Consider the following 13,674-nt stretch of genomic DNA (forward strand, 5'->3'; position numbering starts at 1 on the left):
CCACTTGTTTCTTTTTAAATTCTTCACTTTACAGTTTTCCTAATCTCCCAAATAATGGTTTCTAATTTTTGTCTTTAAGCAAAATCTGGTATTGAGTAAACTCATGCCACACCCAGTCTTAATGCTAGAACTAGGTATTTAGTTACACTCTGTGCTGACACCCTTCAATAGGAGATTTCATTGTGTAAAGCACATTCTGTGTGTGAAGCTCATATTGGAAATACAGACTCAATAATTACTAGCTCATAAGAAGAAATGAAAACTAGGAAGGGGTAAGATCATACAGGAGGAATGTTCACAATGAAAACAGAAGGGAAGGAGACTGGGAATAACACCCGAGAAACCCAACATGAAGAGGCATTCGAAAAACACTGAAAAGAAATGTCGGTGAGGTGGGGAAAGAGAAGATGTAGCCCAGCAGCCTAGGAAGGGGAATGTCAGCTCACAAGTGGTTAGTAACGTAGTGAGAGAAGGCATTTTAGCAGACTGACTGTGGAAGCCTGACTGTGGTCGGGACTATGAGAATAAAGCTCAACCTCAAGTGTCTCGCCATGAAGAAGAGGTCTGGTAAGGTAGTCACTTAAGGGAGAATGATTTTGGAGGCTGCAAGCTTGAGTGAGTAGATTTGGAAAATAAGTATATTAAGGGAGTGGGTTTTTTTTTTTTCTAATTTATGGGAAATACCTGAGCTATCTTTTATTTATTTATTTATGTATTTATTTATTTATTTTTGGCTGTGTTGGATGTTCATTGCTGTGTGCAGGCTTTCTCTAGTTGCCGAGATTGGGGCTTACTCTTCATTGTGGTGCATGGGCTTCTCATTGCGGAGGCTTCTCTTGTTGTGGAGCATGGGTGCTAGGCACGTGAGCGTCAGTAGTTGTGGCACATGGGCTTCAGTAGTTGTGGCTTATGGGCTCTAGAGCGCAGGCTCAGTAGTTGTGGCGAACGGGCTTAGTTGCTCCACGGCATGTGGGATCTTCTCAGAACAGGGATCAAACCTGTGTCCCCTGCATCGGCAGGCGGATTCTTAACCACTGCACCACCTTGGAAGTCCCTGAGCAATCTGTTATGCCATGAGGAAGGGAGAGGTTGTCTGTATGAGAGAAAAAGTCAGTAAGTGATAGAATAGGGCATAATCAGTGGAGCAGCAGGTCAAGGCTTATGCAGAAAAGGCAGATGGTGAGGATGTGATGGAGAACACAGGCTGAGGAATGTGCCCTAAAAGAGGAGGCTTCCCCAGGCAGGTGAAATCACTCAGATTGAGGGCAGCCATGAGGGCATGAAGAAGACTGGGATACTCAGTCCTGTGTCAAGCTCACCATCAATCAATACCATATGTCTCCTGATGGAAATATAAGTTTATTTATGAGTTACCAAGAATTGCCTGTAAACTATTTAATGTGGTTTCTAGCCCTCTGGCAGTGACTCAGGTCACTCAGTGTTATTCAGCTGACAGATGGGCTGCTCTCACGGGTCTGAGGTGGCTTGTTTATGTGTCTGGTGTTTTGGTGAGGATGGCTCGGAGGCTAGGCTTAGCAGCTGGGCTCGGGTGGGGCTGTCCACCAAAGCACCGACATGTGACCTCTTCAGCCTGGTGGTCTCAGAGTTGTCAGACTTCCTACATGGTGGCTGGCTTGTCCCAGAGCAAGTGCCCCGAGAGAACCAGGTAAAAGCTGCATGGCCTTATCTGACCCAGCTTTAGAAGGCGCCCAGCCTTGCTTCCACCACATTCTCTTAGTTCCAGGCAAGTCATAAGGTCAGCTCAGATTCAAGGGGAGGGGAGTTAGCTCTGCCTCTCATGGGGGCATGCCATCAAGGTCATATTGCAGAGGAGCACGTGAGCTGAAATTATTACTGCTGCCATCTTTGGAGAATGCAGTTTGCCATATCCACTGTTCCCAGCATCATGTTCCTCTGGTGTTGAACTTCAGAAAAACAGGTGGGGGATGGCCAGGTAAATGAGTGAAAAATCACAGCACGTGGAAAGTATACAAGCAGTGAGAGTCTAAATGATCAACCAGCCTCATATGGAAACTACATTTTCCATATGCTAGAAATAGTCCTTCCTAACTCTTGTCTACTGCTGGAAGGTAAAGTTTGTCCACCTCTAGCTATAACAGAAACAATTTTTCTTTTTAATTTTGTGTTGAAACAAGAATAGATTTTTGTGCTGGACTTCTAGAACGCAGGGGAGTTGTACTTGGTCAGGTTTTCTTCTTCATGCTTGATGTCTGTTCATGAATAATTTGAACATGACTTTCACGTGTCCCCTGCACATGGAACCTTGAGCCCCAGAGCACAGCCAGAGGCCCTCCCTACTCACATTTGAATCTCATTTTCTCCCTTTGATATTGTCTTTCCCATTAACCTTAAGACTTTTGAAGGCCTAAAGGACTGCATTTTTAGAAATGAATTTGTATTATAGGTTTTTTTTCCTTGAAGAAAAATAAGAATAACTTCTTTTAGGCAGAAAAAAATGTTGTATATTTTTTAAAGATAGAAAATATAAAAAAGATAACAGTTTAAAGTGCTTTTTTTGCTATACACCTGAAACTAACAACACTGTAAATCAATTATACTCCAACAAAAATAAAAAATAAAATAAAATAAAATGCTTTCAAAAATAATTTTATGCAGATCAATTTGGAAATTATGAAATATTTATTTATTTATTTATTTTTGGCTGCTTTGGGTCTTTGTTGCTGCACGCAGGCTTTCTCTAGTTATGGCGAGCAGGGGCTACTCTTTGTTGCGATGCGTGGGCTTCGAAGTGCAGTGGCTTCTCTTGTTGCACAGCACAGGTTCTAGGCATACAGGCTTCAGTAGTTGCAGCTCTCAGGCTTAGTAGCTGTGGCACGCAGGATCCAGAGCACAGGCTCAGTAGTTGTGGCGCACGGGCTTAGTTGCTCCGTGGCATGTGGGATCTTCCCGGACCAGGGCTTGAACCCTTGTCCCCTGCATTGCCAGGCAGATTCTTAACCACTGCGCCACCAGGGAAGTCCTAAAATGCTTTTAATTTATAGTACATTGTATATACACAAGTGACTCATGTTCATTGATAAAAATCAGAATATTCAAAAATACAAGAAGAGGAAATAGCAATTACAGTGCACATCAATGCATGGTATTTTTAAAAATTTCTAAAAATGCTGTTTTCAACCTAACACTGAAAATAATAATTTGTTTTCTGTAGATGTTAAAAGATTTGTATAATGAAGTGTTACTTATTGCCCAGAGATACTAAAACTATCAATGGTCTTAGTGTATATTTTATTTTAGAATGAAAACACATGCTAATCATTATTATCATAACAAGCATTTCTGGATTTCGGTTGCTTTTTACTTTAATTATACTTCATAATATATAATGGTAAGATTTATAAGAATGCATTTTTCAATAGATTGATATAAAAGCTTGTAATTTACCTTCATATTAAAAAAGTTTTACTTTTTAACTTTTGAACTATATATTACATTTAAAGGAAAAAAACTAATGAAAGTAAATATGTCTACCTCTGCTCTCAAAATAAACACTGAATTTCCTGCCAGTCTAAAGAAGCCATCCTTTCTCTCTCTTTTCTTAGTGCTATGTTCTTAGCCCCACTAAGATACCACTTTGCATTTATTTATTTTTTTAAGCTCTTTATTGGAATATAATTGCTTTACACTCTTGTACCAGCTTTTGAGGTACACCAAAGTCAATCAGCTCTGTTTATACACATATCCCCACATCCCCTCCCTCCTGCGACTGCCCCCCCACCCTCCCCGTCCCAGCCCTCTAAGGCATCACCCATCATCGAGTTGATCTCCCTTTGTTATACAGCAACTTCCCACTAGCTATCTACTTTACAGTTGGTAGTGTAAATATGCCTATGCTACTCTCTCACTTCGTCCCAGCTTCCCTTTCGCCCCCCGCACCCCCCCCCCCCCCAACCTCATGTCCTCCAGTCCATTCTCTGCATCTGCATCCTTATTTTTGTCTCGTCACTGGGTTTATCAGCACCATTTTTTTTTTTTTTTGTAGATTCTGTGTATATAAGTTAGCATACAATATTTGTTTTTCTCTTTCTGACTTACTTCACTCTGTATGACAGACTCTAGGTCTGTCCACCTCATTACATATAGCTCCATTTCATCCCCTTTTATGGCTGAGTAATATTCCATTGTATATATGTGCCACATCTTCTTTATCCATTCATCTGTTGATGGGCATTTAAGTTGCTTCCACATCCTGGCTATTGTAAATAGTGCTGCAGTGAACATTATGGCCCATGTTTCTTTTTGGATTATGGTTTTCTCTGGGTATTTGCCCAGCAGTGGGATTACTGGATCATATGATAGTTCTATTTTTAGTTTTTTAAGGAACCTCCAAACTGTTTTCCATAGTGGCTGTACCAACTTACATACGCAAAAGACCCCGAATAGCCAAAGCAATCTTGAGAAGGAAAGATGGAGTTGGTGGAATGAGGCTTCCTGACTTCAGACTATACTACAAGGCCACAGTGATCAAGACAGTATGGTACTGGCACAAAAATAGAAAGGAAGATCAATGGAACAGAATAGAGAACTCAGAGGTAAGCCCAAGCACATATGGGCACCTTATCTTTGACAAAGGAGGCAAGCATATACAATGGAAAAAAGACAGCCTCTTCAATAAGTGGTGCTGGGAAAATTGGACAGCGACATGTAAAAGAATGAAATTAGGACACTTCTTAACACCATACACAAAAATAAACTCAAAATGGATTAAAGACCTAAATATAAGGCCAGACACTATAAAGCTCCTCGAGGAAAACAGGCAGAACACTCTATGACATCCATCAAAGCAAGATCCTTTTTGACCCACCTCCGAGAATAAAGTAAATAAAATCAAGAATGAACAGATGGGACCTAATGAAACGTAAAAGCTTTTGCACAGTGAAAGAAACCATAAACAAGACAAGAAGACAACCCTCAGAATGGGAGAAAATACTTGCCAACGAAGCAACGGACAAAGGATTAATCTCCAAAATATACAAGCAGCTCATGCAGCTTAATACCAAAAAAGCAAATAACCCAATCCACAAATGGGCGGAAGACCTAGACATTTCTCCAAAGAAGACATACAGATGGCCAACAAACCCCTGAAAAGATACTCAACATCACTCATCATCAGAGAAATGCAAGTCAAAGTCACAATGAGGTATCACCTCACACCCGTCAGAATGGCCATCATCAAAAAATCTAGAAGCAATAAATGATGGAGAGGGTGTGGAGAAAAGGGAACTCTCCTGCACTGTTGGTGGGAATGTAAGCTGGTACAGCCACTATGGAAAACAGTTTGGAGGTTCCTTAAAAAACTAAAAATAGAACTACCACTTTGCATTTAAAAATTTTTTGAACTTCAAGCATAAAGAAAAGGGAGCAGTAGCCAATTAGTCAGTAATCAATAAATGCCCATTCAATGAAAACACTGTGCTTGGTGTTCTGGGGGATCTCAAAAATATGGTAGTCTTGTTCAACTGCCCAAAGTGGGAAAAAGAAGTGGTGGGGAAAATGCCTTAGTAATTGTGAACTTGGTTGAGCTTAAGTCACCTTTAACATAAAATTTTTTGATTTTAGAATATCTTTACTTGGTAGAGCACCAGAAACAGTTACACATACTTTAGGATATATATAGGCTACGTAAGATGTATATGGCCTATATCAATATCTGTGCTGAAGTAGATGAGCTTTAAGGTGACAAATAAAGCCAGAAAAAGCCATCAACTTGGCTTGAAGACCAAGGCTCACATAACAGCTGCCATCTCCCTGGAGTAGGTCATGGAAGCTGCCTGTAGAGAGGGGAGGGCAGGCTTTGAAACTGGGCGCTTATGGGTTTGCTTCTTGCTTGGCCACGTGGTAGTTGTTTGACTGTGGCTAAGTCATTTAACTTGGGTTTTCTCACTAGTAAAGTAGAGCCAATTATATGTATTTTGAGAATTTAGTAGATTATCTATAGAGTTCCAGCTCATCAATAAATGATAGCTCTCATGGTCAGGCTTGATAGTCTAAACTTTGTTCCCCATTGGTGACGTTTTCACTACTCATCGAAGCCCCAGTTTACAATCTAGCCTAAATTTCTCCAATGAAAGAGAATCCAAAATTTTTCAGATGAGACATGGCTTTGCCCAGATTACTCAGTAGTCATTTATTAAAACCCTCTTAATATATTAAATATTGTCTTAGATACTGGGGACATAAAGGTGAATAAATAGAACATACTACCCTCCCAGGAATGCACTGTCTAAACAGGTCCTAGGAAAGACTGAGATTTTAATTCCATACAGAGATATTCTTTGGCATATCCATGGTTGCCCAGGCAGCAAAGAGTACACTTACCTACCCGTGGCATTGAGCTTGATGAGAAGTCAAGAAATCCCCTCCATGTTAAATATGAGATTTTTATCAAAGAAATAAGCAAAAGACATCAAAATGATGGGAGTTCTAGTTAATCCTGGGCTCGTAGCTCAGGTTATTTGAGAAGGCAGCATGGTCCATATATTCAACAAATCACCTCTTGTCTGTGACCAGGCTGACCCCTGAGCTGACTGGGAGTGATGAGTAGACCGTCCATCACCAGTCATCACGAGTCAATTTTAAACTTAGTTCTAGTGATTTTTGTTTTCTTTTTCCTTTCTATAATTCTCATGGTACCAAACAACACTGCAGATTTGGTGCTGCTACTGTCTCCTGTGGACTTGTCTTGTTTCAGTCTTAGAAATACCTAGTTTTGGCTAAGTGACTTCCCATTGTTGATCCAACTCCGCACCATTCAGGCTCCAATCCTACTACATCAGCCTACCTCTTTCTGTCCCATTATCTTTCCAAAAAATGCCAGTCCCATTTACACTTATATGAAGAGTTATTAGACTTAAACTCTGGTCTCATTTGTATAGAAGGGAGTTAAGATTACTTACTGTACATGTATTTCCCTAACATAAAGTGTACTTGATTACTTTTTTCCTCTCAAAACTCTCTCAGGAAACCTTCTTTTTAAATAGTAAGGGGGGGACTTCCCTGGCGGTCCAGTGGTTAAGACTCCACACTTCCACTGCAGGGGGTGCAGATTTGATCCCTGGTCGGGGAATTAAGATCGTGCATGGTGGACAGTGCAGCCAAAAAGAAAAAAAAGAAAAAAAAAATGTGTATATATATATATATATATGTATATTAAGAGGAAATAACTCTTGGAATAAAACTGCGGTCTTCAGTGAATTTTTTAAATGAGTATTGCATTTCTTTAAGCGGCTGTAAGTCATATCTTCCTGACACATATTTTCAAACAACCAGTCTCTGTAAATTTCACATCACATTCATTGCCTATAACTGACTCATCATTTCTCATTGCGAGCCAGCACACACCACATGGAGATCTGAGACAATTATCTGGATGACTTAGGCCCTGCAGCGCATTTTATTGGAAAGAGTGTGGGACTTGAATTAAGAAGGCCTGTCTATCACCATACAAAGTCGTTACAATATTATTGACTGTATCCCCTGTGCTGTACATTACATCCCTGTGACTTACTTATTTTGCAGCTAGAAGTTTTTTCTTCCTAATCTCTCTCACCTATTTTACTCATCCCTCTGCCTACCCCCTTCCCACCCCCAGCAGCCGCCAGTTGGTTCTCTGTATCTAGGAGTCTATATCTGTTTTGTTGTGTTTATTTGTTTTGTTTTTTAGATTTCACATATAAACGAAATCATATGGTGTTTGTCTTTCTCTGTCTGACTTAGTTCACTTAACATAATAATAATACCCCCAGGTCCATCCATGTTGTTGCAAATGGCAAGATTTCATTCTTTTTTATGGCTGAGTAATAATCCATTGTGTATATATACCACATCTTCTTTATCCATTCATCTCTCAGTGGACATGGGTTGATTAAGGAAGACTTTTTGATAAATGTCAATAGGTGATGAACATAGAGAGTCTTCACTATTTTAGCTCCTGGTTCTGGGTATCAGTTTTTACAATGAGTAAAAACAAAGTATCCTTACTACTGATCTCACTTGTGAATCAGGATATATAGTCTTATCACAGGGAACTTGGGCCCAGAAATATTTCTCTATTTGATTCATCCTCTTCCAAAAAGCCAATAGCAAGAACCACTGCCACAGATCCCAGCCTCAGGTTCCTCATAGAAACTACAGGAGCTGAGGAATATATTTGGAGAGAGACAATCTGTGACTGTAGGATTTAAACATAACATTGAAAGCAGCATTGGGGAAAAGCTTGTATATTGCAGAGTGATAGCTAGTGATGGGAGAAAGCCAGAGAGAGACCCGAGGGCTTTCTTTTGTCTTTTTTCTTTTCTAAAATACACTTTCCAACCACAAAATATATTTTCTTATCTCTCCGTGAAGCCATTCTTTGTGGTTTGTAATGTCATTCTGTGTTTCAGCAGAAGAGTCTATTTCTGAGAGGTAATGGGGATGCTTTTATTAGTATTTTTTCATTTACATGAGGAAAAACTTCTCCATAGAAAAATTAGGAAATAAAGATAAGCACAAAGTTGAAACCAAAAAACCATCCATGATCCAGCCAGTATTGTTAATACATAATTAATGTTAACATTTTGATGAGTATCTCAGCTTTTCAACCTGAAAGGACATAGCATCTCTTCCAACCCTAACATGTACATGACATGGATCATGTGTTCAATAAATAGTGATAGTAATAGCATTCTACTTGATATGTTTTTTGAGTGGCTTTAAGTGTTGTGCTGAAATTTTTAATCCTGTTTATCTCAACTTTCACTATTAAAAGAGTAAATAGCAACTGCCTTCTCTGTAGCTCTGTGGCAGCTTGTCAAAGCCATGTTGCCGTGGGTGGTATGAAATGAGAACTTTCGTGGGAAAGTGATATTGTTCCTCAGAAAATCTCATGACCTGTGCTATCCTTGTGGTCATTGAGGATGGAGGATGTGTGTGACTCATAGATCAGGCCCCAGGGTGAGTTTGGCAAAGGCCCCCTTCATCTCTGCCTTGTCAATGACACTTGAAGGAAATCGGTCCTGGTTTTTGTTTGGCTGTAGTATTGATATTACATTGATAATACCTTTACCTCATAGAAATTAGAAATTCCTTTCTTCAAGACATTTCGTAAACGAATGTCTGCTTCATTGATGCCCTATATGCTGAGGAAATATGTGATCTAAATAACAGTTCTGTTTATCTATTTTCTCCTACTTAGGCAGCCATAAGGAAAGAGCTAAATGAATTTAAAAGCACAGAAATGGAAGTTCATGAAGAGAGTCGACAGTTCACCAGGTAGGTAAACAAAAATGCAGTTGAGCAAATTAAAAATGAGTAAGGTGGTAAATGTTATGTTACATGTATTTCATGATAATATACAGTGTAACACAACACCATCTAGTGAACATTTCTACAACTGTCTTTTTGTTCCTTTCAAAAAAGTCCGAGTCATTCTAAAGGGCTGTGTTTCATTTCTTTCTTAGTTTTATTTTCTGGGCCAAGAAACGAGCATAAGCATCATTCATTCTGCTCTTGAAGAGATTCATTTGAAGGTTTATATCCAGGACAGATGCTGGTGAGAGCCAGTGTGGGCACATTTGTGTCTGCTGTGGACTCACAGTAGACATAACTTAGAGAGGGTGGAAACTCAGTTTTTAGAAGACATCTTAGAAGGGAATCCGATTTTTACGATGCCACAGAAGATCACTGTGCTTTTACCGTTTTTCCTACCAACACACTTCAGTCCCCCAGGCTGCCCGACCCAGAAGGGACCTGAGTGATCGTACAGTCTGAGCCCCACACTTCACAGGTGTTCTGTTTAGTTCTGTCTCACAGGTTTACATGCTCTGCTACATGCAACAGATGTTATAATAAGATTTTTCAAAGAATTTGCATGCCAATCAAATCCTTGAAACTTAAATTGTTAAAAAAAAATCCCAAGACAGATGATTACATGAGGAATACCATAGTAGGTCTTTCTGGAAAGCGAATACTGATCCCAAGATTCGAAACAGCCTCTGTAGGGCAGCCATACATCATGGTGTGATGGTATCTGCAGTGGTTCCTGTAGGTGGTGGTGTTCTTTGCTGGGGAGCGTGTCCCGTGATAAAGGAAGTACTGGTGTAACTTTATGATTTAATAGCAGATCCCTTCCCTGAGGTTCATGGGGGCCTGCTGGCTCTATAATGGTCCTATAATAATGGTCCTATAATAATGGTCCTATAATAATGTCTGGCATGTAGAAGAAACTCCCTTTTATCCTAGGCATATTTCTTCCTTATTTGTTTTGTTTTCTCCTATATCATGTTTATTTGTAAATGCATGTAGGGCTTTTAGACATCCTGAATGTATAGACTTTTTCTCTGTTTGAGTGCTTTATCTTATTATAATCTACCCTTGGACCCATCACCTGCTCATATCAAGCAGACCTATTTGTCCTCCTTTTCTCCCTTCCACTTCTGGGGTCAGGAAGCGTTCATGCTAACATCTGACACTGTGGTCACACTTCTCCAGGTGAGTGGATCATCATAAGGTAGCTGGATATTTATGGTGACATTGAGCTGGTTGGGACCTCCGGGCAATTGGGAAGATGCCATGTGTTTGTGTTGTTGAGTCCTGACCCTGAGAGGTAGTGACTGCACTCAACCCGGTCTTTGACATTCAGGATAGTTGTATGTCTGTATAGTTTTCCTAGAAATTGTAGTAACTGATTAACTCATTTTCATTTGATAGCATTATATGAAAAATAAATTACAATCGAAAATAATCAAATTTTTAAAATGCATTTATACGAAAATTCTCATTTTATGAAAATTAAACATATAATCAAATAGGTTCTTCTTTGCACACTATGAATAAGTAAAAAAAAAAGTAGGATGCAGGGAGAAGTAAAGATCATTTCTTTTTTATGTATATATTTTTATGTACACGAATAATATATTCTAACTAAGCATTCAAACATCACAAAAATCTATCAAGGAAAAATGAAAACTTCCTTCGCTCCTTCCCCAAATTCATTCCCATTCTCACAGGTAACCACTGATAGAAGTTTGGTGTAGATCTTTCTAGACAGTTTTTTGTACATTCACAAACCTTATATATATGTGATATATGTGTACATACCTATATGCATGTATGTACTGCTCTCAGTAATACACAAAGACAGCAGCTTGAAAATCTATCCATGTTAGTATATATTTCATTCATTTGAATGACTCTGTGGCATTTCATAGATAATACAATGTGCTGTAAGTTATTGAACAATTATCCTATTGATGGATGTTTATGAAAATTTCCCTTTTCCGTTATTTAAACAATGCTGCCTTGACTTTCTTTATAAATACTTTATTTGAATGCATGCCAACATTTCTGTAGTATAAGTGTATTTGCTTTATCCACTAAATATATATATTTTTTTAACATTTTGAAAAATAGTATTCAGTTGTCTTCCCAAAAGGACACAGGTTACATTGTGACCACCAGTTTATGAACATGACTGGTCTACTCACCCTGTCAGCATTTTGGGATGGTTGTGGTGATGGGTGGTGAGGGGTTTATATTCTAAAGAATGAACAATAGTATCCTATTTCATTGATTTCTATAAGGTTAGGCATTTTTACATATTTTTATTGACCATTTTTTTTTTATTCTTTGATTTTCTTTGACCAGTTTTCCTTGGGGTTGTTTGTCTTTTTCATGTGGATTAGTTAAAAACTCCTTAGATATTGTGGATATTGGCCCTTTATTTCATGTGTCACAATACTATCCCCTAATCTGTTGTTAATTTTTTAACTCTTTTTATGGTCTTTTGTTTAAATACCTGCATATTCAAATTTGTCTATATTGTTATTTTTTACTTCATTATTTTGTGTCTTATGGAGGAAGGTCACGATTATAAAACTATTATCTTTAGTTTTTATAAATGCTTTTTTTAAATACTTAAATCTTTCATTTGTTGGGCATTTATTTGCAAGTGTGATTCAAGGGAGTAAACTAACTTCACTTTGTTCTAAATAATCAATTGTCCCAATGCCATTTATTTCCCCCTTTATGTGAAATTCTTTTACTGTACACATGGGTCAATTTCCAGATTCTTTATTGGGCTCTAATGAGCTGTTATCCATCCTGGCACTGTGTCACACTGTTTAATTAGAATATATCTGTAGTATGTTTTTAAATCTTATGGGATCTTTTTCACCTTCAGAATGTTTACTCATCTGTAGAAATTTAGAGTGTGTTCCGTAAAATAGTCTATTGTTATCTTCATTGTTTAAGCAGATATTAATAGATGCAAATAGGGGTGACTACACATCAAAAGAAAATTATAGGCCTTTTTTTTTTTTTTTTTTTTTGGTAACAGCTGATATGAAGGTAAGCTTTAAAAGTTTTCCCCAGAATATGTTGGTTAAGGCTCTTTAAAATGTCTTTTAAAGACATTGGTGGGGGAATGAGTGAATTAGGTGAAGGGGGTTAAGAGGTACAAACTTCCAGTTATAAAATAAATAAGTCATGGGGGCATAATGTACAGCACAGGGAACATAGTTAATAATATTGTGATAACTTTGTATGGTGACAGATGGTAACAGACTTATAACGGTGATCACTTCATAATGTATGAAAATACTGAATCACTATGTTGTGTATCTAAAATGAATATAATATTGTAAGCCAATTATAGTTCAATTTTTTAAAAAATTTCCAGGTAAGGAAAAATTAAATATATCACTAAGATAAATATTCCTTGCCTAAGTGTTCTTTAAAACTTGCCAGTAAAGCAAGTGTCTTCTCTTTTTCCATTAATTTATGTTACATCATTAGAGTTGCATTCCAGTAGAGAAATATTTAGACTCTGAGACTTATAAAAATAGTACTTATGATTTTTTAAGTTCTTTTCAGTATTTCTTTTAAAAGGTAAAAGGTTTGGTAAATACTGCTTAGTCTTTCCAAAATAATACAAGTATATGGTAATGTTTGACATTTAGAAAATTGCTCATGTAGAATATGGTGGTGTGTTTAGCCCCAGCCACCCTTGGAGGGAATAAATACGCAGTGGATCTTGACCTGGCCCTTTAAATTCAACCCGGATAGAGAGTAGCTCACTTGTTAGCCTTTCTCCTTTGCGCCAAGCATTATCTCCTTATATCAAGTAAGCTTTCCCTTTAAATCTAAACCTATTAACTGCCTGCAGATTTAGGGTGGTTAATAAAAGGGTTGAGACAGCCCTGCTTCCTCTGCCCAGGAACCTCTTTATCCAGAGATAATCTCCCAGGCAGTGATGTATCAGTCAACACTGGGAGGATCCATTTCCATATGTAGCTTCCGTTGCTTCTGTATTTCTGGTGAGAGTCACAAAAAGCTGATAACATTGGTTGTCTCTGGGAGGGAAATTAGATGACTAGGGGCAGGCATGGTTAGGGGAGAAGACTTCCCTACTCACCCTTTGGAACCTTTTGAACTTCTGAAAAGTAAGAATTTATTACCTTGTCAAAAAAAAATTTTTTTAAGAGAAAAAAAAAAAGGATCCATTTGCAAAGTCGTCTTTCTGTAAATGAGAATTCCATCATGGTGGCTTTTCGTGAATAGCACGAATACTATGACCCTCCTGCTATTGCTGTACCAAGAAGACACCTCTGAAAACTCCATTGTGGAGCATCTGCATGTTTGACCTGAAGAGGG

The 13,674-nt window shown here is 38.3% G+C and overlaps 1 protein-coding gene across 4 annotated transcripts in view; it reads left to right on the forward strand.

Moving 5' to 3' along the window:
• PHACTR2 (phosphatase and actin regulator 2) overlaps positions 1–13,674 on the forward strand; it is a 270,043-nt gene that overhangs the window by 242,883 nt on the left and 13,486 nt on the right. For 2 of the 4 annotated variants that reach the window (XM_057738536.1, XM_057738538.1), the window contains exon 11: positions 9,218–9,294. In XM_057738536.1, coding sequence (XP_057594519.1) covers positions 9,218–9,294 — 77 coding nt within the window. Of the gene's footprint in view, positions 1–9,217; positions 9,299–13,674 lie in introns of those variants that run through there. The other 2 variants (XM_057738539.1, XM_057738537.1) reach the window with 1 other exon arrangement.

This window comes from Hippopotamus amphibius, chromosome 6, assembly GCF_030028045.1.
Source record: "Hippopotamus amphibius kiboko isolate mHipAmp2 chromosome 6, mHipAmp2.hap2, whole genome shotgun sequence".
NCBI lineage: Eukaryota > Metazoa > Chordata > Mammalia > Artiodactyla > Hippopotamidae > Hippopotamus > Hippopotamus amphibius.